The 24234-nt window shown below is 32.4% G+C and overlaps 3 protein-coding genes across 5 annotated transcripts; 1 reads left to right on the top strand and 2 right to left on the bottom strand.

Moving 5' to 3' along the window:
- The first annotated feature begins 1901 nt into the window (after nucleotides 1-1901).
- Nucleotides 1902-3024, top strand: LOC123011360 (charged multivesicular body protein 4b-like). The gene is made up of 4 exons (XM_044408752.1): nucleotides 1902-2343; nucleotides 2392-2569; nucleotides 2613-2836; nucleotides 2882-3024. The coding sequence occupies exons 1-4, from the start codon at nucleotides 2166-2168 to the stop codon at nucleotides 2911-2913; spliced, it is 612 nt and encodes a 203-aa protein (XP_044264687.1). The 5' UTR covers nucleotides 1902-2165; the 3' UTR covers nucleotides 2914-3024.
- Nucleotides 3025-5512: 2488 nt separating this feature from the next.
- LOC123011357 (extensin-like) lies at nucleotides 5513-17312 on the bottom strand. 2 transcript variants are annotated; one of them, XM_044408749.1, is made up of 5 exons: nucleotides 17157-17312; nucleotides 11965-12187; nucleotides 9714-11853; nucleotides 6124-6405; nucleotides 5513-6072 (listed from the first exon to the last, which is right to left on the bottom strand). In XM_044408749.1, exons 1-5 carry the CDS (start codon nucleotides 17172-17174, stop codon nucleotides 5781-5783), a joined length of 2955 nt encoding a protein of 984 aa, XP_044264684.1. In that variant the 5' UTR covers nucleotides 17175-17312; the 3' UTR covers nucleotides 5513-5780. The 2 variants fall into 2 exon arrangements, with proteins under 2 accessions (XP_044264684.1, XP_044264683.1); XM_044408748.1 differs by having other exon boundaries at nucleotides 9714-12187.
- Nucleotides 17313-19347: 2035 nt separating this feature from the next.
- LOC123010996 lies at nucleotides 19348-22321 on the bottom strand. 2 transcript variants are annotated; one of them, XM_044408239.1, is made up of 3 exons: nucleotides 22179-22321; nucleotides 20830-22126; nucleotides 19348-20775 (listed from the first exon to the last, which is right to left on the bottom strand). In XM_044408239.1, exons 1-3 carry the CDS (start codon nucleotides 22224-22226, stop codon nucleotides 19973-19975), a joined length of 2148 nt encoding a protein of 715 aa, XP_044264174.1. In that variant the 5' UTR covers nucleotides 22227-22321; the 3' UTR covers nucleotides 19348-19972. The 2 variants fall into 2 exon arrangements, with proteins under 2 accessions (XP_044264174.1, XP_044264173.1); XM_044408238.1 differs by having other exon boundaries at nucleotides 19348-22126.
- Nucleotides 22322-24234: the final 1913 nt, after the last annotated feature.

Genomic DNA, 24234 nt, shown 5'->3' with positions numbered 1-24234 from the left:
TACCAGAAGATGCAATGATATTTTGGCAAACAATAAATTGCAAAAATTTAATCAAATGTCTTCACCTGGGAGATTAAAAGAAGAGTTGATGAATTTCGGCATTAACTGGGAAAGACTAAAGTTATCCATTAAAGAACATTAAACTACAAACTTTAGACATGAAGAATGTGATGACAGTGCTACAATAGACGATGAAGACGATAACAGTGAAAGTTTTGCAAGAGTTGTAGAAATTGTGCAATTTATTGTTTTAAAATTATACTTAAGTTTAATATGTTTCAAGAAAGTCTACCCTCTTCTGGCTACTGCCTACCAATATCTACTAATATTGCCAATATCACAAGTTGCATGTGAACAATCATTTTCTTCGCTTTGATACATAAAAAATCGTTTAAGAAGTACAGTAAAACCTCTCAACAACGGACATCGATGGGGAATCTTTAATTGTTCGTTGTGAAGAGGTGTCCCTTAATGAGAGTGTGCTGAATTTAAAAAAAAATAAATAAAAGCTATTTATTTAAAATAACAAAAACAAAATTATTATGAAATTACAGTTCTTAAATTATAACTTGATTAATGCCCTGCCTTTACGTCATTACCTACCAATAAAAAATTGTGATCAAAGGCAGCGTAAGTCACACTGTTAAAGTATGTTACGTTGAAAATAAAGTTTAAACCTAAATTCGGTGTTTTTTTACCCAAATCAAAGTAAGTAAGTACTGCGCAACAGAACTCTATGCAAAACACGCATCGTAATTTATTAGCTAAATTTGGAAAAAATAGTTCAGTGTAATTTTTGCACTGATACAATAGGTCTGGTGTTGATAACAATTCAAAATAGGCAAAGCATTCATCTTCTTACACTTTATGGTCTATAAAAGCTTTAAAAAAAAGAAAAAAACATTTTTTATCTACACCATCGTTAATTTTTGTTTGTTTGTTTAGACCAAAAGTTTTTTTATTATGTTTTTGGAGTTTGTTACTAATAATAATAAATTTTTCTTTTATTCTGTATTTTGCAACTCATTAATTTAATCATTATGGTAATTGGGGAAAATTTCACTGTCCGCGTCCGCTTATCAGAGAGGATTTTTTACATTACATTCCTATACAGGATGCGCCAGAACTAGCGCCCCAGAGAAAAATGCCATATAAGATAATATACCAGGAACATGGAAAAAATGTTAAAAAAATTTTATCTATAAAAATTTCGAAGTTATGAGAGTTTAAAGTTTGCACTTTGACTATTTATTTCTGTTGGAAAATAATTTTCCAAGTTTTTTTGCTACAGGCTATTAGAAGAGGAAACAAGGAAGCTGTATTCTAAATTGTAACTCTGTTTAATGTTATATGTGGCTTTTATTGGCAAAATTTTTGTACCTTTATTAAATAATTGTAAAAAACATATACAGGATCATCCGTACCATTAAATAGACATAAGAAAATGTCAAAAAAATAAATGTCAAAATTTTTTTACAGAGAATTTTTTAAACATTTTTTCCATGTACCTGGTATCTTATCTTACTTGAAATTTTTCTCTGGGGCGTGAGTTCTGGCACATCCTGTATATTACGTTCCTACAAAAATGTCCGTTATCAAGAGGTGTTAAGGGAGGTTTTACTGTATCATGTCAAATAGTCGTCTTGAATCGTTTTTAGTTATGAATTTGAATAAATCACTAGTGAATAAAATAGATTCCAATGTTACGAGTATTATCGATAAATTAACCAGTACCAGCTCTTTGTTAAAAAGAGAATTAATGTTTTAATTAAATAAACAATATGTTGATCTTTTTTTTAAATAAATTTATTATAAAAAAAATAGTACAGGTAAAGTATGTCACTAGTTTAAATATGTACTCATAACAGTAGGTAACCCATCCGCCCCTGTCACTTTCCTTTCTGAAATCGCAGTGGAAAAACATAGGAAAAACATTTTTCCTCAATTTTCCTTTTCTGCAATGTTTTGTTTATTTTAAAACTCAATCTATCGTATATTTAATTTTGCTAGAGTGCGATAAGATAATCGAAAAATGCACCTGCACATTGCACTGTTCGTGTTACACTGACATTAATACCCTTAATCACAATTTCCCGATGAATCGACGCTTGCGTCGCTGCTCACTTCCGCGGCGTCCATTCTGAGTGCCTGTTCAGTATTCACCGATGAGTTTCTTAAAAAAAATCATGGGGCAGAAGCCCCCAAAAGCGCCCACTCTACCCGAAGCAATAAGACGACTCAAAGTAACCGAAGACGTGCTCCTCAGGAAGCAAAACAGTTTGGAAGAAAAACTAAAAAAAGAGATTTCCAATGCGAAAAAAAACGCTTCGACCAATAGGAAAGGTTCGTTTAGTGTAGGAAAAACACAATTTTTGAAATACTTCCTTCCAGCTGCTCTCCAAGCCATCCAAAAAAAGAAACGATTAGAGCGCCAACTCCAGCAGGTTGATGGCGCTTTGACCACTCTGGAGGCGCAATTAGAGCTCCTGGAAAAGGCCAATACGAACAAATTGGCCGTCGAGTCGATGGATAAGGCTGCGAAGGCTTTAAAAGGGACGCAAAAGAATTGGTAAGATTTGGACGACTTTGAGCGAATTTTATGGGGTTTGTAGGGATGTGGACAAAGTGGGGCAAATTTTGGACCAATTTGCCGAACAGCGAGATTTCAATGATGAAATTTCCGATGCTATTGCACATCCGGTCGGGTTTGAGGAGGAGGGTCTCGACGAGGAGGAGCTCGAGAGGGAATTGGAGAGTTTAGAGAAGGAAATGCAAGACTTGTCAGTTGATAACTTACCCGAAGTGCAACAGAATGACACCAAGGACAAAGCTAAAGGTAATAAGTTGTTGCGCTTTCGGTTTTTAGCACAATTTTTTTCAGAAAAAAAGAAAATTGCAATACCAGCAACGTAGTTTTTAGAAGAGTTTTAATATTGTTATATTTTCATATGAGTTTTAATGCTTTATATACTCTGTTATTGATATGATATTTTTTGTGACTGCAATTTTATAAATAAATTTTAGTACAAAAAAGGTTTGCATCATTTAAATGTTGCGCCAGCCGAAAATCGATTACTTTCCTAAGCTGTTTTTCTAGCCACTTATCGGAAGATGGCGCACACTGAGCACAATGTCAAGATTTATAAAATATACCAAACATAAGAGGTTATTACCAATAAGTCTAGAGTTATTGGCATCAGAAGTAATATTACGCGCTGAACACGATGCAACAAGTTAAAATACTCTAGGATGCATAGTTTTTGAGATATTGAGAAGAATAAGACTAAAAGCATAATCACTATATATCCGATTCTGAACAAAAAATCAAAAATGTTTGATTCTTATAAAAAAAAAAAAAATTATAGAAACAAATTGTGTTAACAAATATTTACTTTTTTTTATTTTCTAAATTGCGGCAAAACTGTATCTTAATGATATAATATTTTGACGTAAATATATGTAAAATGTTCCGGGAAATCGATTGGCGTCAAGAAAACTGCAAAATTCGTAACAGTTTTGAAGTTATAGTCGGATTTATATTTTTCATATTTTTGACTTTATCAGAAATTTTCTCAATAACTATTTATCGTAGAACACTGATCTTTTTGTATGTGATAGAAAATTTCTTTCTAACGGTACCAAATATAAAAGGTTATTATCAGTAAGTCCGAAGTTATTGGCAATAGAGCACTCCGGGTGGCAAAAATCTACCAAAATTTCTACAAAAAATCGTAAAAATAATCAATTTACCTTACGCTTGAAACATGGTTTTCTAGACGTAAAATTACAAAAATTACAATTTTGTAAATTGCGAAAAAACTGTATCTCAATGATATATTATTTTGACCTAGACATATGTCAAATGTTCCGGGGTATCGATTGGCGTCAAGAAAACTGCGATATATCGTAATAGTTTTGAAGTTACCGTCGAATTTATAATTTTGATATTTTTGATTTTTTAAGAAATTTACCCGACAACTATTTATTGTAGAACACGTATATGATAGAAAAAATTAATTTTCTTTCTAACGGTACCAAATAGAAGAGGTTATCTCCAATAAGTCCGGAGTTATTGGCAAAAGACCGGTCCGGGTACCAAAAATTGACCAAAATCTCGACAAAAAAAAATTCAACTTTAAAATTGATCCATTTAACGTTTTTTGCATTTCTAGATGTGCTAGAGGCTCAAAAAAGTCCATAAAACTATATTGGCTCAAGTTTAAAAAATTTCGAATTTTTTGAGTTTTTGAAGGTAAAATCGTAAAAACGCTTGAAATATGGTTTTCTGGACGTAAAATTTCTCGCTGAACACAATGCAACAAGTTAAAATACTCTACGATGCATAGTTTTTGAGATATTGAGTAATACAGTTAAGCAGCATCCGATTTTGACCAAAAAATCAAAAATTTTTTATTCTTATAAAAACTAGTACTATGCATATGTAAAATTAACCGGAGAATACGCCTGTACAAACCGTTTTGACCTAGGACTCATAGTTTTTGAGATATAATTTTTTTTGGAGCGACTTCCGATTTGTGCCATTAGATAGATAATTTCAAGTAAATGTTAATGGTTTTTAGCTTTTAAGTCTTATAGTTTCCTAGAAAAACGCGTTTAAAATTTCACAATTTTGAAAATTTTTACTTTTTGAACGACTATTACGGTGTTAACAAATTTTTATTTCATTTTTTTGTTTTGTAAATTTTGTAAATTGCAAAAAACTGTATCTCAATGATATTTTGACCTAGACTTATGTAAAATGTTCCGGAGAATCGATTGGCGTGAAGGAAACTGCAAAATTCGTAATAGTTTTGAAGTTATAGTCGAATTTATATTTTTGAGAAATTTTCTCAATAAGTATTTATTGTAGAGCACTGATCTTTTTTTGTATATTATAGAAAATTAATTTATCTTTCCAACGGTATCAAATATAAGAGCCTATCACCAATATGTCCGGAGTTATTGGCAGAGGACCGCTCCGGGTGCCAAAAATCGACCAAAATCTCGACAAAAATCGAAAAAATATTTTACTTTAAAATTGATCTATTTAACGCTTTCTACTTTTCTAGGGGTGCTAAAGACTCAAAAAAGTGCATAAAACGTTATTGGGTCAAGTTTAAAAAATGACGAATTTTTCGAGTTTTCGAGTGGTGAGCGGTAGTAAAAAAATTATCAATTTATCTTAAGTCGTAAAAACGCTTGAAATATGGTTTTCTAGACAATGCAACAAGTTAAAATCCTCTACGATGCATAGTTTTTGAGATATTGAGTAATAAAATTAAGAATAAGGCAACCTTCTTATTTTATAAATCTTGGCACAATGTAGGTTTTTTGGGGAAATTGGGTAAAGTACCTTTTAAAAGCTGCGTTTGCTCGCGGCAGTCATCAAATAAAAGTGAAACTTCTGCCGGAATTCGCCGATTAGAGAAGTCATCTCAAGCAAACCGTTTGGTGAAATCTGTCCTCGATCTCATCCTAATCTCCATACTCTGAGTAGGTCAAGCCAACACAATTCTTACAAAATCTTTATTATAAAAAGTAATACATTTAGTATCATACACTGTACAAAGGGCCCCTCGACCCGTCCTAAATCTAACCACTGATAAAAAAGTTGACCACTGCTGACACAACCTCGGCGATATTGACAAAAACGGAAACCAAAGAACAGAGTCGAGTTTGAAAATAACGTCTCAATAAATAAAATTTTTGCTAATACGCACTTGAGGTTGTGTTAGCCGGAGGCGAACTTCCTTATGACCTTTAACCCGCAGATGGCCCTTCTAGGGCGCCCCTCCAGTCTTGCTAACCCGTGTTTCACTCGCAGTTAAGTCATCATCGAGTGGAGTTCCAGACACGTCGACGAAGCTTGCCACATGCTCGGAGGCTTCGGTCTCAAGGTCATAAGGAACCCGAGTCTCGACTATTTCCGACGCCGACGCTTTGGTGTCCTTGACAGAGTTCGCCTCGGCGGCGTTGACGAAGGCGCTAGACAACTCCCCGTTTAGTTTGCTGACAGTCTGGGTCGCAAGGTCGTACATGAAGATTTCGCGGTCTTTGGCTTCTTCGTTTGGCCTGGAAATGGGGAAATGACGCAAATGCGAGGTGGAACTGACGAAGACTTACCCTGTCACTAGGAGAATCACCGCCTGTCGGTCGCTTCGGGTGCGATTTTCGTTTTCGAGGAACTTTTTGAAGTTTTCTTTGGAAGGATTTTCGAGTAATTCTTTCAGAAATTGGCCTTCCACCAACTCGACTTCCTCTTCTTTCGCGTCACGAGTTTGTCGTGAGGAAGAAAAGTCGTATTTGACAGGGGCTAGGACTACCACACTGGAAATTTTCTTCCCTTTCAGTTCGGGGACGTCGGGGATGGGGAATTGGGCGCCGCTCACCTTCAGTGGCAAATATCTATAAAAAAAAAATCATAACAAAAACGTAATCTACTTATAAGGATCTTGAAACAAAAAACTGAAATAAAGCTTTTTTAGTAGTTATTTTTTTATATTATTATTTTCTTTTGGATCTCTTGGTGTCGCAAATGGCAATACTCAAAATAAACGTTTGGTTTTTGAGTAAATAATGTGTGTTGGTTTTATTTGTAGTTATTTTCGTTATTTTTTTAATTATTATAAATTAATAAAAATTTTCTTCGGCTGTCTAGAAGAAGAGCAAATTTAATAATTTATTTTCATAGAATGGGGAAGTGATTTTTTTATGGTGGATGAGTTTTCTGTTCATTTTTAAATTCTGTAGTTTTCTAAAGTTACAAAATATTAGGTATATTTTTATCTTTGATAAAAAAGAGTAGTCAGAACATTTTGGAAATTGTTTATACAGGGTGCGCCAGAATTCGCGCCCCAGAGAAAATTTTCAAGTAAGGTAAGATACCAAAAAAATTTATCTGTAAAAAAATTTTGACATTTATTTTTTGACATTTAACATTTTTTTTATGTCTATTTTATGATACTGATGATCTTGTATATGTTTTTTTACAATTATTTAGTAAAGGGACAAAAATTTTGACAATAAAATCCACAAATAACATTGAACAGAGTTACAATTTAGGATATAGCTTCCTTGTTTCCTCTTTTAATAACCTATAGCAAAAAAACTTGGAAAATTATTTTTGTAACAGAAATAAATAGACTCAAAGTGCAAACTTTAAACCTTCATAACTTAGAAATTTTTATAAATAAAATTTTTTTAACATTTTTTCCATGTTCCTGGTATCTTACCTTATATGGCATTTTTCTCTGGGGCGCGAGTTCTGGCGCACCTTGTATTTTAAGAATTTATTCAGATTTCTGAATTTGCTAAAATTAAACTGTCAGAAAGTTAAATAATTTTTCAATTCAAGGTTTTTATTTGTTTTCTTGTTTTTCTTTGTGTTTTATTATTATCATTTATATTATACAGTTTTTTTTATTTATTATGAGTATTTATGACTATTTATAAATAAATAATAAGTTGTCGTAAAGTAAAATTTTAACAAAAAATAGCACATTTTGTTTTTGCCTCTTTGTTGAAATAAAGATCAAAAGAATAAGGAAAAAATAGGACTTGGCGAAAAATTATCTGTTGTGCAATATTTTGGAAGTTCAAAGTTAATGTTGATTTTCAAATAACTACAGAAATGTATTTTTGCAATAAGAAATGTAGTTTCATTCGCAATTTTATACAACTGGCAAATTTTATAGTTAGGCACTGAAATCTATGCAGCTTAAAACATTCTCTAGATTCTACAACAAAAAATAAAAAAATTAAAGAAAAATAAAAATTCTTGAGGTCACTATAAACTGCAAAAAAAGTATTCAGAAATCCGAGCTTAAAAAATTCTCGAATGAAAAAAATTGGCACAGATTTTTCAAATAATCGGACTTCAAAAGAGTTTCTGAAGACAAAAAACTACACAGAATTTCCAATTTAAAGAGTCTAAAGTTGCAAAATTCAATAAATGTCAGTGGGGAATTTTCAAATTTTTTAAGTTTTAATCCCAAAAATTTTATTTTTGACAATAAGTTGCTATCATTTCTAAAAGTAACAAATTAATAAAATAAAGAAACAGTTATCCAAGTTACAAAATATCCGACTGAAAAAAAAATTCTTTAGATTCTAGGAAACCAAACCCAAAAATTTTAGAGAAAAATAGAAATTCTCGAATTCAAAGAATTATCACTACACACTTTTCAAAATATCAGACTGCAAAAGACAATTGTGGAGATTAAATTAGAATTTTTATATATCCCTCGTTATTCATATTAAAAAAGTACTCAAAGATTTATGGTGGATTTATGCTTCCATATTTAAGATTTATCATTTAAGATTTAATTTTTAAGAGTTAACGGATTTGATATTTTACTAAATTTTCGAATTTATTCTTCTAAATTAGCCAAAAAGTAATTAAAGGATACACCGATGCAAATCTCGTATTTTACACAAACATTTGTCAAGTTGTGACAATCTATAAATTATATTCTGATATTAATTCTTATTATTTCAGAAAAAAAGTTTTACTTTGCAAGTGTGATTAATGTCAATTAATTAATGTCAATTTATCAATTTTATTTTGTACTCAATGTTGAAGAGTGCGTTTAGCAACTAATTTCAGTAGATAAAGTAGTTTTTTATCGTCTAGTAAAATAATAGTTATTTATTATACAAAACGATAAAATTGAATTTTATCTTCGAGGCGTCAGCCGAGACGCTTATATGCTCGAAAAGATAATGAGAATTTTATCGTCGTGTACAATATAAAATTTTATTCAATCCTCACTAATTTTGTAGTGAATTTGGTCGATATTTATAAATGTCAAAATAAAATTCAACAATGAAATCTAATGTCAAAGGTCGTTAGCAACTAACAACAGCAAATATACAACAATGGATGTATTTGTTTATCACCTAGACGATAAAATTTCATTTTAACATGAAGAAAAGAGTAGATAAAATTCAATTTTAACATAGGGGATTGAATAAAGTAATTTTTATCTACTGTTTATATTTTATCAACTAATTTCAGTAGATAAAGTAGTCTTTTATCGTCTAGTGAAATAAAGTAATTTTTATCTACTATTTATATTCCCGAAATTCTGGTAGGTGAGTACAAAATAAAACGAAATATTATACACGACGATAAAGATTGTTTATCTACTCGTGAAAAAAGTCCACTCGTGATTGTAAACTTAACTTTTACACTCGTAGATAAACAATTTCTTTATCGTCTTGTATAATAAGTAATTATTAGGTATTTGTCATTTAAAGTAAAAAGTTAAAAGTTGGCAAACTCTTAAATTGAATCTTAAATATAAAAGCTTAAATGTTAAATGATAGTATAAATGTTACCATTGAAAATGCATAATTGATCTTCTTAAATGTACATTCTTAAATTAAATCTTAAATGATACGATAAATCTTAAATATGGAACTATTAAGCTTTAAAAATTCTCTAGACTTGCAACAAAACAAAAAAAATATTGAAAAATTCTCGAATTAAAAAAATCAGTACAAATTTTTTTAATAATAGCGTTTTAAAAGACAGTGAAGGTCTTCAGACTTGCATTTAAACCGAAGAAAATTCAAAATCTTTCACAACTTATCCGAAAAATTAAATGCCAAAAATTTTTTTGAAAACACTAATTCGAAAATTCTTGACATCTTGAAGTAAAAATCTTTATTTCTTTGTGTTTCTTTGTGAATTGGATTTAAATATTTCATACCTGTTATATTTGTCGTCATTAAGCACCACCGGTTCCACCTGCGTGGCATCATCTTTAACATACGCTTCTTGTACTTGTTGACCCCGATCACTTTCCGGGTCATATCTCACAACTTTCATCTGCACCTCTGGCTTGGCAGTAACAGCATGTATCTCCGAAGCTTCCGCATCGAACTGTCTCTCCGCCACTGCCGGCACTGGCTCACTCCCAGCTCCTATCTGTTGAGCCCCTCCGGCACTGTAGAAATTAGCCAACTGGTCTGGAGGAAGCGCCGAAAGTGGAATATCCCCGACTTTATCATAATCCAAAACGGAAATATCCGCATTGTTGAGAATTCCAGACGAGAGGAGTTGTTGGCGGAGATCATCAGGAACTTCATCTGGAAGTTGTGCATTCAACACTTTGGGGTCTTTAGTCGTCGTGGATGGTTTTTCCGGTTCTTGCGTTGTTGTACTCGTGGGAGTTGTTGGTCTAGGAGTTGTGGATGTTTGGAAATAATTGTGTTGGGGTTGTTGAAAGTTGAAAAACTGGGGTGAGGAGTGCCGGATTGATTCCTGGAAAGCGTTAGCTTCGCGTAGTTGTTGTTGAAGTTGATCAGGGGAGTGTTGAGGTTGTTGTTGTTTGGGTTTTTCAAGTTGAATTGACGATTGTTGCGGTTGATATTGGAACTCTTGTTGCTTGGGTTGTGATTGATACTGGAATTGTTGTTGTGGCTCCTGTTGCTTGGGTTGTGGCCGATATTGGAACTGTTGTTGTGGTTCTTGTTGCTTGGGTTGTGGTTGATATTGAAACTGTTGTTGAGGCTTCTGTTGTTTGGATTGTGGTTGATACTGGAACTGTTGTTGTGGCTCTTGTTGTTTATATTGAAACTGGGAAGAACTAGGTTCTGAGACTGAAATATGTTGCTCGAATTTAGGAAGAGATTGAATTAGTTCGCCCCCAGGGGGTATAATGCTAGGTTGATTGTGGAATTGTTGTTGAAATTGAGGTTCAGGCCTTTGTTGTGGTTGTTGAAATTGTGGTTGATGTTGAGGCTCCGGTCTTTGTTGTGGTTGTTGAAATTGTGGTTGATGTTGAGGCTCCGGCCTTTGTTGTGGTTGTTGAAATTGTGGTTGAGGTTCCGGTCTTTGGTGAAATTGAGCTTCAATTGGTCTTTGTTGGAAATTGTGACTCGGTTCTTGGTGAAATTGAGGAAGGGTGTGATATTGTTGTCCTGATGGTTTCTGAGGTCTAAACTGGTTGAAATGCACCGGTTTTTCCGTAATCGGAGGTGCTTGAGTTATCGGGAAGTGAGTTTGAGGCCTGAACTGGATCGGCGGTTGAGTCCTCAAAGCCTCAAATGGTTGGTAAGGCACTGGTTGGCGTTGGAATTGAGGTGGGACCGGTCTTGGTGGAGGAAACCGTTGATTGGTTTTTGAGGGTTGAGGAAATTCGGGAAATTTGGGTAAAGTTGAGTACTGTTGAGGGTTGGGCCGAGGATAATTTTGTTGTCTGAAGAAGTTGAATGGTCGGTAAGGTTGAGGTTGACGCGTGTTTGTTGAAGGGTTGAAATTGTGATTAGAGGGTCTTCGGGGGACACTTGGAGGAAACGAAGATAATTGTCTTCCTTGAGGGAACTGCACTGATCTGTGATCACCAGGTGAAGCTTTCAGATCTTCAGGTTTGCTTGATCTTTTATCATAATCGAAGGATTCTTTTCCAAAGGTGACTTTGACGCCACTGGGACTGTGATAAGTCTCTGAATCGGGTCGAATAATCGTACGAAGAGTTGTACTGGGTGGAGGTGGTGATGTTACAACTTCTTGGTGATGGTGGTGGTAAGTTTGGGGTTCTTCGTGTTCCTCTGGCACTGGTTGCGAGATAGCAGGGATCGGTTTATCATAAACCACAGTTTCTTTTCCATGTCCGTTGGGATTTTTCTTATACTTGACGTAAAACACTTGCACTTGTTCCTTTTTCTTCGGTGGCGGTGTGGGTGGCGCTGGAGGCGGCGGCAAAGTAACGTTCGATTCCTTGATAATAATCTCAATGATCGGTTCGGGTTCTTTAATGTAGACCGGTCTTTCGACGACGTGCTTTTGGGGCCCGTAAACGTTCTCACTAAGGTGGTTATTATCGGTTAAGAGGTCGTCTTGGCCATCTGCATTCAGGGATAAAGTGTTAGTATCGTACAAAGGATCTCGTTGCGAGTAGTGGACGAGAGGTTCCATTTGAACGGCATAAGGAGGCGGATATAGAGAATGTGGTCTACCTTTGTGATACGGCGAGTAGGACCTAGGACCTGGGAAGAACTGAGAATGGTACAATGATGGAATTTGGGAACCCGTGGATATCCGCCTTTCCAGTCGGTAGGAATGAGGACCGTTGTAATGGTGAGCCAAGTACTGGAGATTGCGTTTGCCTCGAGGATCTTCTTTCTTCTTCGAACGTTGCTCTTCCGCGCCCAAGGTCGCGAGGACGCAGCCTACTAACACCTACAAGAGAAAAGGATGCTTACTCGGAGATCAGACGCACTTTCTTATTAAAATTAAGCGCTCAACATTCCAACACAACACAAAACCGTTCTTAAAAGAAAATTAAATAAAATATAAATTTTAATGTCATCAAAGTTAGTGTAGAAACACTAATTGCAATTACATTATTACATTCTCAACAGGGCGGTGGTAAAATTTCTAATTTTGCCAAACTAGGAAATGAATGATGAGTTGCCATATCTTACATCACAGCTCTTGTCTCACACAACAGTTTATTAGCTAACTCAAATTAAAACCATTTGAGTAAATCACACAAAGAATTTGCGGCTTCAGCAGAAATAGGCACAAAGCAAAAAAATTAAATTAACTTTGGTAATGAGGTACGTATTTTTCTGAAATCGCAATTTTTTAAATTATACTAAAATTAAAAAAAAATTGCATGACTTTTTTTTTAATTTTTCGATTAATATCTCTAATATCAATAATAGAAATAGTAGTTCTTTACGGTCTATTTTGGGAAACTTTACGGGCGATTTCACAAACAGGTTATTTTCTGATTTTTTTTATTATTTCCATTCCATTACAATGTGATAATACAAATTAATTAATGTTTGAGGACAATTTATTATTTTTTAGGCGTTCATTACAAAAATGGTCTTTCTACGATCCTTTTTTTCGCCGTAAAGTTTTATTTTTTTATACACATCTAACAAACTTCACTTTTTTGGGACTTATCTGTCAAAAACTACTTTATGAACACTATTTACCTATCTACAGGATGTTTCAGAACTCGCTCTTGTGAGAAAAATGCCAAATAAGAAAATAAGATACCAGGAACATGGAAAAAATGTTAAAAAATTTTATCTGCAAAAATTTCGAAATTATGAGGGTTTAAAATTTGCACTTTGACTTTATTTATTTCTGTTGGAAAAATAATAATCTTATATGTTTTGTTACTGCAGACTATTAAAATAGAAAACAAAGAGGCTGTATCCTGAATTGTAACAATATTTAGTGTTATTTGTGGCTTTTATTGGCAAAATTTTTGTACGTTTACTTACTAAATAGCAATGAGAAACATAAATAAGATTATCGGTAACATTAACACACATAAACAGAACTGGTTTAGCGTCTCATTTGCTCCTCATTGACCAATACAAAAGAAATAACTTTCTCGTTGAATATATTTAACAAAAAACTAGTCAAATGCCAAGTCAAATACAAAATGTAGGTATAAATATAGGTTTTTTTTCAAGCCAAAGCTAAAATGGTAATAAATTAAAATCTTTTTTGCACGATAGAACACTTTTAGTTACTTTCAAACATTAATTAAATAAAATCCACAAAACATTTATTATAATCCCAACAAATTATTTCATATTAATAGAAACTAATTCAACGTAAATCCTCCGGCCTCTTCAGTAGTTTTTTTTCAGTAATTTTTTTTACCAATCTCACAACTCTTCCCCACACCAGCTTTTAAAAATTTTATAGGCATTTTGATATCGAAATCTTAATATTTCAGGAATTCTGAATCACACATTTTTCTTGAGAAAACTCATGAAATGTTCTAAGCTGTTTTTTCAAAGGTGTATTTTTTTCAAACTATCAACAAACTTTCGTCTAGACAACATCAACCTTAACTATTGTTAACAATAATTCATTAAATTTATAACAATTCGTGAAACACCGTGGCAACACTTTAAGTCTTAAATGAAACGACACAATTGATTATTTTTATTCAAATAATTATTCAGATCAATGTAAAAATGTTTCTACCGTGCAAAAAACGTTATAAGCATCACGAACGTTAAGAATTGAATAATTCGAGTAAAACTTCTATTAATTTCTTTTTAATTAATACTTAAGACGAATTCTGTGTGAAAGAAAGACTTTTTTTCAAGAATTTGCTCGGGGTAATTGTGATGAGCCAATCCAAGTTATAAGAAAGATCAATTATAATGTGTACAAATTTTATGAAAATCTCTCTGATTTTTCAGCTTTTAATAAGCTAATAATTGAGTGAAAAGTGTTATAAATTATTCCAAATTTTGTGGTGTTGGAATTTTACTCGGACGAGTTTTTTCTAATTAAAAAAGCTTCCGTTCTACTAAACATATCCAAAGCCAACAATCACCACTTTTTAGTGAGAGTAGAATAAACCGTTTTTTCGTTTTTTAACTTTTTTGACCACCGTCTCTAGCCCCAATTAAATTATTATTAAATAATTATGATCCGATAAAGTGTTACACAGTGTAAAAGCATCTCTATTGACACCATCGTGCAATTTCTACTCCAATTAGAAGCGAAGCGACCTTTAAAGGCAATGATGAAAGTCTGCGACCTAGAGTTGCGACCGTTTTGTCCTTTTACACACGGAATGCCTCCAAGTTTCCAACCACTACATAATGCAACACACGTGCCGCGTTTCTCTACAAACGGAACTCGAAATGGGCCACGAAACCGAAAGTGCACCACCACGTCCTGGGGGACTTTCACGACTTTCTAACTCTTTATTCACCCCTTATGTAAAGTCCGGTACCGGATTTGGGCGCAGCCGTGGCCTTCACCTAGAACTTGAACGAGGTCGCGGTTTAAAATAGACCAGAAAATAGCAGACAATTTTCGCGACTTGCGGTTGCTTTTACACCAAGAATTCATCACTTGAGTTGTCACAGTTCACAGGATTATCACCGTTTTCATCGACAACAAAAACGGTAATTTAGCCGAATTGTGACGCTTTACGCAATCCAGACAATTGGACGATGGAGATGATGGGAAAAATTCAATCGCTCATTACCATAATTAGGGACAATTAAATCATTTGCGTGGGAGTGTGATGTAAAAAAAGTGAGTTTGGGAGAAGATGTGGTCATTTTGCATCAATGGATTTAGTGCAAGGAAATTGTGAAATTTTGACAAGTTTCACCACGATGGGAAGAAGTTACAGTTAGCTGTGCAATTTATTGCTTAAATTTACATTGCAAATGATGTGCCAGATATTGGATAACAATAATAAACAGTAATTTAATTTGGGCGTGTTTTGACACCGAAAACTAATAAATAGCTCCAACTGGAGCAGTGAAAAAAACTAAAAATTGTTGTTTTTAACAGTAAAATCGTCAGCAGGTGTTTTATTAAGAATCTGGTCTCTTTGAATAATTATTTAATCTGTTTTAGAAATCTTAACCGGAAAATAAAAAAACCTAAAATGCCTATTATTTTTTTAGGGTCAAAACTGGTCTATAGTTAGAATAATTTTCCTCATTATTATAAAACGTTAGAAACAGGTTTCAAACGTTGAGTTTCCAAAGAAGAGTTTGGTATTTAAATTATATCTAAAAGGGTCAAAACGCTGTGAGACATTAGTTTTTTTAATTAGAAAATTTACGTTAGTTTTGACAAAATAATGAGACACTCATCGGATATTATGTATTAAGAAATTCTTTTTTAACATTATTTTAAGAAGAGAAGTAATAATTATTCTTGAGGTACTGTCGAGTTTGAAATTAACAAAATCTCTTGTAAATGTTAGAAACTGAAAAATTTGTAAGTAAGTATTACGACGTTTATCAACATCATATAAATTGTTGAAATCACTTTAAAATCGACGATAAACTACATACAGGGTGAATATAAAGTATGGGACCAAGTGGGTTTTTTTTTAATCAATTGCCTCCAGAAATTAATAATAAATATAAGTTAAAGTAATATAAAAAATGTGTTTTTATTTTAAAAACAAAATTTTGTTTTGTAGATAAACTATCTTTATCCTCGTGTATAATATTTCGTTTTATTTTGTACTTATCTACCAGAATTTCTTGAATATAAATAGTAGATAAAAATTACTTTATTTCACTAGGCGATAAAAAACTACTTTATTTACTGAAATTAGTTGATAAAAGCACTCTTTAACATTGAGTACAAAATAAAAGTAGATAGTTGTAATCCTTAGATCATAACTTTTATGAGAAAAATGGTTTTATACTGGGTTGCCGTTTAAAAAAATAAAAAAATTGTTGAATTCAAAACAACAAAAAATTCGAAAATTTTTATTCTTGATAAAACATTGCATTTTTTTTATCATTCATCAATTAGTTTTTCTAAAAATAAATAGTTTAAGCAAAAAACCTTTGGTTCCGTGCTTTTTATTTACCTCGTAGGTAGTATAAAAAATAAAGGTAATCAATGTGTAATTTATTAATTTTTTAAAATTATATTCTGTAATATTTTTATAAGTAATCATAAAAAAATAAGAACCATGCAATCTATAAATAAAGTTCCTGTATAAAAATTAAAAAATATTCCTTAGGAAGTCTTGATAACAGCTTCAAGCTGATTACAAAATACGTTACATATTGATTGGAAAATGCTATGGGATGTTATTAAAATCATTTTTTAACCAAATGGAAGATTTGTATTAGAAAGTGGCCACTGAAATTTTCCGACGGCTCATTTTTAATAACAACATTTGCATTCGATTGTAACAAACAAGTTAGATAATTTGTAGAAAATTAAAACGCGGAACCACTTTTCCATACGTCGTCTTGCCATCTTAGTGGCAAAAAAAGAGAATCGATGTTCACTTTCTGTTAAATTACAACTTGCAATAAGGTAGACTTTAACACAAAAATGTATGTTTTTAAGTAAAAGTGACATATTAATTAGAAACCGCAACGTGATCCGAAATTAATCAACGAATCGTCTTGAAAGTAATGTAATTAGAAAGCAAATTTTGATTTTGACGACAAAATAATGATAAAATTGAAAATTAACTGTGACACAATTTTTTGCACCAAAGCGGTAAAATTTCAGATAATTGTTTGTTTATCCCACAAACGAATTTTCAAACGGTGTCAGATTTTGAGGTCGGTCAATTAGTGTTTACAAAAATAATTGGAAATAAATTCGACTCGGCTTTTTTCGAAAAAATATTTCAGTCACAATTAAATTACTCAAAACCACTCACTATCGTCTTAATCCACATCCTGAATCAGTACAAATCACTTCACAGTCACTCAACAGAGTCCATCGCGTTCGGCAGTACTGACACCAACTTGAAGAAGCTGCAGATCTCTTTGGTTCTTGTAGAGAAGGGGAAGAAAGGGGCTCGTAGAAAGTTGCCCAGCCGCCGGCTCTCCTACCGTGTCAAAAGCATTGTTTGATGCCCGAAAAAGACTCTTATGCAACATTATGAATTGTGGTCACTGGGAATTAACGATTTTTAAATGTGCGTATTGTGTGATGCTAAAATTGAAAGTGCAGCGGAACATCCTTCAATTATCCACACGAAGACGAGCGCACTTTCATTACAGGACGTTCTAAAAGCATACTTTACTATTTATTTAAGTCAAATTTCCTGATTATGCTTGAACAAAATCAGAAACAGGTTGTTAACGCATCAGTAGCGGCTCATAAATCATGCTAATGATACACAAGGGCTCGGTGATAAATTGACCAAGGAAAATCGTCTTTGACATATGGGATTATAATGCCGTGAAACGAGAGTAAATTAACCCAAACTTTCTTATTAGAAAGAAGAGACAAAAATGAGGATTAAATTACTCATTTTGACAAATTACTTGACTTTAATTTAAAGAAAAAAGCTCACAGATTACAAATCTGCTTAGCTTTTATTCTCTCATACATTTTTTACCTATTTAAAATTATTTAAAGTAACGGAAGTAGTCCTTGTGATTCATTCTGAAAGCGTTTTCACATGAATATTTACTTGTGGTCTATGTTGGCATTTTCACCACATGGAATGTCGTGTATCTTACAGTTTATACAAATACAAATTTTATAATTTTTCAAATTAAATTTTATCCCAGTCATGACTAAGAAACCTGACTAGATTTGCATTATAACAATGAGTGAATGAATAATAAATATTTAATCCGGATTTTCCTCAACATCACCGGAAAAAGTATAAGTTCCGCTTGGAAAAGGAAAGTAACTAACTATAAGTTTTCGATTTTATTCATTCAAATAAATAATTTTTTTGTTTAAACTTTTTTATTAATTTTCACACAATACAGTTTGACCTTGCCCCAAAAACCGGTAAAAGTGTGTCCATATTTCAATTTTCTGGTCGGTTGCGAGTCATCTGAAATTGAGCGTCTTCTTCAACCAATTACGAAATGCGTCTGCAATCCATTTTTTCCCATTGCACGCATAGAGTCATGTCATCCTTGCTCAATGGAGTCGCACGACATGCAACATCAAAATTGTGCAAGGATTCGAAAGGATTAATTAATTCCATCTCATGACAGGACTGTGAAGGAAGTGCTGTACGAGATTTTTGACGATATTTGAAGCAGACTGTAACCTTTCGCTATAGAATTGCATAACTCAATAAACTTTAATATAACATTTATTGAACGTTTGTAAATGCATAACTCTTATCTCCTAGCGATTGTAACTAGAGGAGTTTCACAAAAGTCTCACTACAATTATTTATAAAAAATAAGTTACGATACAAACTTGTGTTTTTTAAATGAATCACCGTATGTTTTTTTGCATTTTTGGATGTAGCCTTTTAAAACAATGTTTTTACGCTAAACTTTTATTAGTCAATTTTGCTTAGTTTTAGAAGTAAGACTTTTTTTTGACGAAAACATGAACTTTTTAAAAATTTATTCCATAAAAACTAAGACAGCTAGAACATTTTTTTTACTTCTGTAAAGAAGAAAAAACAGAATTTAAAGCTGTTGGAATTTTATAGTGTTTTGCATTTGTAAAGATTAACAAATTAAAAAGTTTGTTAAAAGTTAAATAACTTAAAAAATGTAAATAAAACACTAGAATTGATAATTGATAATTCAGTTTAACACAAATGTGATTATTAAATAATATTTCTTGCATCTCTTGTGCAACTGTGCACTTTATGGCTACTGAAACAATAGTAATTTTTTTTTTAATGGTTAACGTTAAATATCTTTTTAGTTATTAATTATAAACACCTAAAAGTAATAATTTTAAAAAGACAATTTAATAATCTTTTAAATGCAAAAACAATAAATAGGGTGTTCCATTAAAATTTTTCAAGTTATTGAACTTTTAACAAACGCCTTCATTTTTTTTATCTTTGCAAATCCAACACACTAAAAAATGTTACAACCTTATAGCTTGTACTTTTTTCTTTGCGGTAGTAAAAAAAATATTTCTAGACGTCTTTGTTTTTGTATTATATTGTAACTTATTTTTGAGACACGCTGTATAGTTGAAAATAATTTTAGGCCATGAACTAGATTCGTATCTATCAATGTCCTATACTACCACTTAAATGTCACTATTGAACTTTTTCAACTCGCTGGGACATCCTGTATGAGCATATGACAGTTCAGGTGGGGAAGTGGTCACTTCCTTATCAGTTTTCTGGTTGAGAAGTGGTCATTTCTCAACCTGAACTGTCATATCACATATCAGCTGGTAAGGAAATGACCACTTGGACCTAATATTTCATATCAATTGTTAAATGAAATTGAAATGTTATTCTTTCTAACATTTTACATGCAAGGTAATTTGATTATTACTTTGTGATTGTGAATAAAGTGTATTTCCTAGGACCTTAAACAAAAAACTAAGGTTTTCCACCATAATTTCAGAAAGAAAAGTGGCCAATTACCTCCTCCATAGAAACGGAAAAACATGCTTCTGAATTTATAATGGCTGAAATTGGGATATCAAAAGAAATTTTTACTTTTAAAGTTTTTGGTTGGACAAGTTTCAAGCAGTAACTTCTACCTATGGAAGGAAAAGACACACTTTTGAATACAAGAAAAATTATAAACAATCAGTTGAAGTATCATTGATTATGTAAACTTGTGAATTACACCTAAACCATTTCTTGAAAAGTTGAAGATACATGTTTCTCGTTTTTGTGTTTAGTGGAATAAGAAAGAGAAAAAGAACAAAACCTTGGAGGCTGGTACTGACGGTAAATAAGCGAAAGAAAAAAGTTTCAGGATATAAAATATCTCCAAGAACAAACGCCCAATTAATACCAAGCATAAAACTAAGTATAATTGCAAGTGAAACATATCGTGAAACTCGTATATCACTGGCTTGGCTTTGAAGAATTTGGGGCCTATTGCACAAAAGGTGATAAAAAATGTATAAAAAAATTATGGCATTGCAAAATATGATGCTAGCTGCTGGAACCCAAATGGCAAAAATAAGCCCAAAATCTCTCGGAATGCACAATTCTTCGTAATTTTTGTAATTGGAAATTAGAAGAAGTACCACGGGAACGACTGGTGAAAGCCAACCCAGAAGGCAGGCTTTCGGAAGCAGATAATCGATTCCTCCAAAAACTATGACAAGTCTCTTAAATTGCAGAATTCCACAAACAAACATCCAAGAAAAGTGCGCTAGCTGAAAATAATGGTATAAAACCCCAAAAATGTAACAGGAAGGCCCATTTAAGGCTTGCACATCAACCGCTTGTTCAAAACAGAATGATGAAAAATGCTTAGCAGATAATGCAAAACCGAAATTTAGCAGAATTTGGTTTCCTGTTTCTCGGCGCCATTGTTTAAAAAGTATTGCTGTGAGACCAATACCACAAAGACTCGGTATCGACAATGCTAAAAACACCAGATTTGTGCAATACAAAATGACTTCAGCTAAATTAGACATACTATTTGGTAAAACGTCACAAAAAATCACGACGTCGTCAGATGAATTTTTGCAAATTCTTTGTTCCACAGCGTCGACAACAACGGAATCTTTTGAGAAAAATATTTCAACACTTTTGTTGAAAACCTTTACAATAATTAGCAAGTCTCCAATCTCTTCTGTAAAATTATAATTAAACACTATTGCACTACCGAAGTGTTCAAGACTAGTGATCTTTGTAACATTCACCTCACCACTCAAAATTTTTGTGTAAATATTGTTGGTGTTGTTAAAAATAATCAAACTGCTAATTTCCAATTTTGCCAAATCAAAAACTAGCAACAAATAAGGTGTAATAGCACTAAACAAATTTGTTTCATTTCTGAAGTATTTTTTTTCGATTTTGGGAAGACTATTGGTAATTTCTCTAAAGTTTTGAGTTAGGTAATCTGACTTTATAACAAAAACGTTAGTATTTTCAAAGTTTAGAATATCTAAATTGAAATAATCGTCAACAAGGTACCACTTAGAACCACTTTTTGCAAAACTTGCACAATATTTGACCGAATAAGTGGCGTCATTCCAAACATTGTTTTGGTAATAGTTCACAGAATAAGAAGAGCAAAAATCAAGTGTGAAAAAATCGATTGGTTCAATAAATTTTTCTAAAGACTTTTTTATCGAATTTTCTAAACTGTCAAATTGTTTCGAATCTTGAGAAGCAAATTTTTTTCTTATTTCACCAAAACCTTTGAAAAGCACAATATTTAAAAAGTCGGTTTTTGCAAAATCTAAACTATGTGGAACTCTAAGTATTACATCAAATTCAAGCAATCGCAACGGTTTAAAAAAAGAAACATTATTTTGATTAAGCGAAATAGCTGCATAAATGTTATTTTTGTTGAAAAATGCACCATCTTCAATACTATGCCCTACATTAAATGTCCCATCAAAAATTTTGATAAATTTTACCAAAGAAACTTTCTTGATTAACATTACATAAATATTTCTTTGAAGATAACCAGAAGTGGCATTTTTCTCACTTTCTTCCAAAAAATACCACTCGTCACAACTATCAAAGCAGAGTTGAATTTTGCACTGCTTGTGTTGTTTCATTTTTGCACAATCACTTAACTTGGTAAAGTCTGAAGTTTGATGTAATTTTCCAGAGTTGAAAAAAAAGCAATTAGACTCGGTGTCCCATATTTCATGTAAACAGTTTTTGTAGAAAATATTTTGTACTCGATCTATGCATGAAGATTGTGGTTCGACGAAATTTCGTGTTAAAATAACGCAAATCGTGTCTTCAAATGGACGAACCTGTAAACAAGAAATTACAAGCTAAATTCAAAAAATCGCAATAAGTACTTACTTTTTTAATTACATGAATAATGACTAAAATTAAAAGAAAATGTTTCATTTTTTTCTACCTACTGCAGCCTCAACAACACAAAATGTAGAACTAATCTTTGCTGATGAGATGTGGTTCATTTTATTGTTTCTGTTATGTATGTACTTACAGCAGGATGCATACAAAAATTTTTTGCAATTTATTATCAATGTTTAAATAAAATGGTACAATGTTAAGTAAATAACATTGTTTCCTCTCTCGTGTAATTTGTGACTAAAAAATAAAATACAAACATTTAAACACGTAATTTATTCATCTAGTGTCTAATATACAACTGTCTAAAAATTTGTGCTCCGTTAAAATTGTGATCCAAACTACCAGTCACTGTTTCAACAACACTACCAGTGTTACTTAAAAAACAGTAAACAAATTAGTTTTTATTACAACACTTTTTGAACATTTTCGAATACAAATTCCTTGTCCCCTTATTAAACACAATAAAGTACAAAAAAATGACACAACCTTGCAAATTAGTACTAACCATCAGTATATTGTAAACGTTATTATCAGGATAAAAAGCGTATAACAGTGCAAACAACCAGTTAACACCTAGTAGGAAAAATAACAAAATTGCAATACGCCACTGACTCAAAATCCCATTACTGCCACCATGCGGTTTCCCAACACTTTTGAACAAAATATTGTAAAAAATATAAACAAAAATTATGAAATTTATAATCACAACAACACTAACCGGGACCCAAACACTAAAAAGTAAAGGCAAATCTCGCGGAAAGCACTCTTTCTCGTAGTTTTCGTGATCAAAAATTAAAAGTGTTATTACAGGCAGTAGAGGCAAAGACCAGCCCAAAAGACACGCTTTTAACAGTATATTGTTGTAAGTCCCCCCAAAAACAATCACAAAACGCTTAAATTGTAATATTGCAAAAACAAGCATCCAAGAGAATTGGGCTAAAACAAAATAGTGTCTTATTATACCAAAACTGTAACAAATTGCGTCACCGGTTGATATTTTCCAAAAAATTGTAGTGGCAGTAGTGTTTAGTAAAAATTGCACTAACACTGCAAATACAAAATTAAGCAATATTTGATTTCCTGTATTTTGACGCCATTTCTTGAACAAAATTGCTGTTAGAGCGATACCACAAAAACCAAGAATGGACAAAAAGCAACAAATTATGCTAATGACTAAAGGAATGCTCCATTGAATTTCTGCATTATTTTCTTGATTCGAAACTACAGTGAAGTGGATTTTGTTCCGAGTTTTACACCCAATTAGTGACTCTATATTTGGATCTAAACTGTCATATTGCTCCCAATCGCTAGAATTTAATGACCAATAAGCACACATTTTTGCTGTATCAGAAACTTTGTAATAAACTGAAACAGGATCAGGAATACTCGAAAATATACCAAAAACTGTGCATGCAAGTAAATTATTTACCCTAAGTTGTGTGAAAAAACCCTGTTTCAAAAAAATACTTACTACGATTTTTGAGTTTAATTTGGGATTAAAAAGCACAGCACTGTCAAAACCTGCAAGTTTTGATATTTCACCAATACTAGCATTCTGTGGTAGAAGATTTACATAATGATGATTTTTACTAAAAAGAGCTAAACCACTGATTTTTATTTCGCTCAAATCCAACACAAATAATAAAAAATTTCTTGTGGTGATGTTGGTTAAAACACAATCAGGTTCGTTGTTTTGAGTGATTTCATCTATGTGTTTTATAAGTGTATCAGTAGCGTGAAACTCTGTTTGGCTTTTGAAAAAAATGTTTTCATCAATTTCTAGTAAATTACTCACAATTTCGGCAAACAATAGTAAATCGGTTTTGTTCAAAAATTTTTCCAAAATTTGACCCACAAGAAAGACATCAAAAGGGGCAAATTTTTGATATTCCTGAGAAATGTTCAAAAGTTGTTGGGTAATTTCCTGGACTGTGGAGTTACTTTCTAATAAGGATAATAAGTCAGATGTGATGTTAGCAATTTTAGCGTTTTTGAAACAACACTTTTTGTCACTTTTTTTCCCAAAGTCACTACACGCGAC

Source organism: Tribolium madens, unplaced genomic scaffold, assembly GCF_015345945.1.
Source record: "Tribolium madens isolate multiple individuals breed KSU strain unplaced genomic scaffold, Tmad_KSU_1.1 Scaffold_91;HRSCAF=231;Tcas5.2_LG7, whole genome shotgun sequence".
NCBI lineage: Eukaryota > Metazoa > Arthropoda > Insecta > Coleoptera > Tenebrionidae > Tribolium > Tribolium madens.
This window is presented reverse-complemented; position numbering and strand designations above follow the sequence as displayed.

What these genes read in the sequence shown, in the direction of transcription:
- LOC123011360 (XM_044408752.1), top strand. Translation starts at nt 2,166, where the DNA reads ATGAGTTTCTTAAAAAAAATCATGGGGCAGAAGCCCCCAAAAGCGCCC. An exon ending in AAAGGGACGCAAAAGAATTG is followed by an intron (nt 2,570 to 2,612) that starts GTAAGATTTGGA and finishes TGGGGTTTGTAG; the next exon opens with GGATGTGGACAAAGTGGGGC. An exon ending in CACCAAGGACAAAGCTAAAG is followed by an intron (nt 2,837 to 2,881) that starts GTAATAAGTTGT and finishes AATTTTTTTCAG; the next exon opens with AAAAAAAGAAAATTGCAATA.
- LOC123011357 (XM_044408748.1), bottom strand. An exon ending in AATGACGACAAATATAACAG is followed by an intron (nt 6,406 to 9,713) that starts GTATGAAATATT and finishes TTTTTTTTATAG; the next exon opens with ATATTTGCCACTGAAGGTGA. An exon ending in GTGATTCTCCTAGTGACAGG is followed by an intron (nt 6,073 to 6,123) that starts GTAAGTCTTCGT and finishes CCCCATTTCCAG; the next exon opens with GCCAAACGAAGAAGCCAAAG.
- LOC123010996 (XM_044408238.1), bottom strand. Translation starts at nt 22,226, where the DNA reads ATGAAACATTTTCTTTTAATTTTAGTCATTATTCATGTAATTAAAAAA. An exon ending in TTATTCATGTAATTAAAAAA is followed by an intron (nt 22,127 to 22,178) that starts GTAAGTACTTAT and finishes TCTTGTTTACAG; the next exon opens with GTTCGTCCATTTGAAGACAC.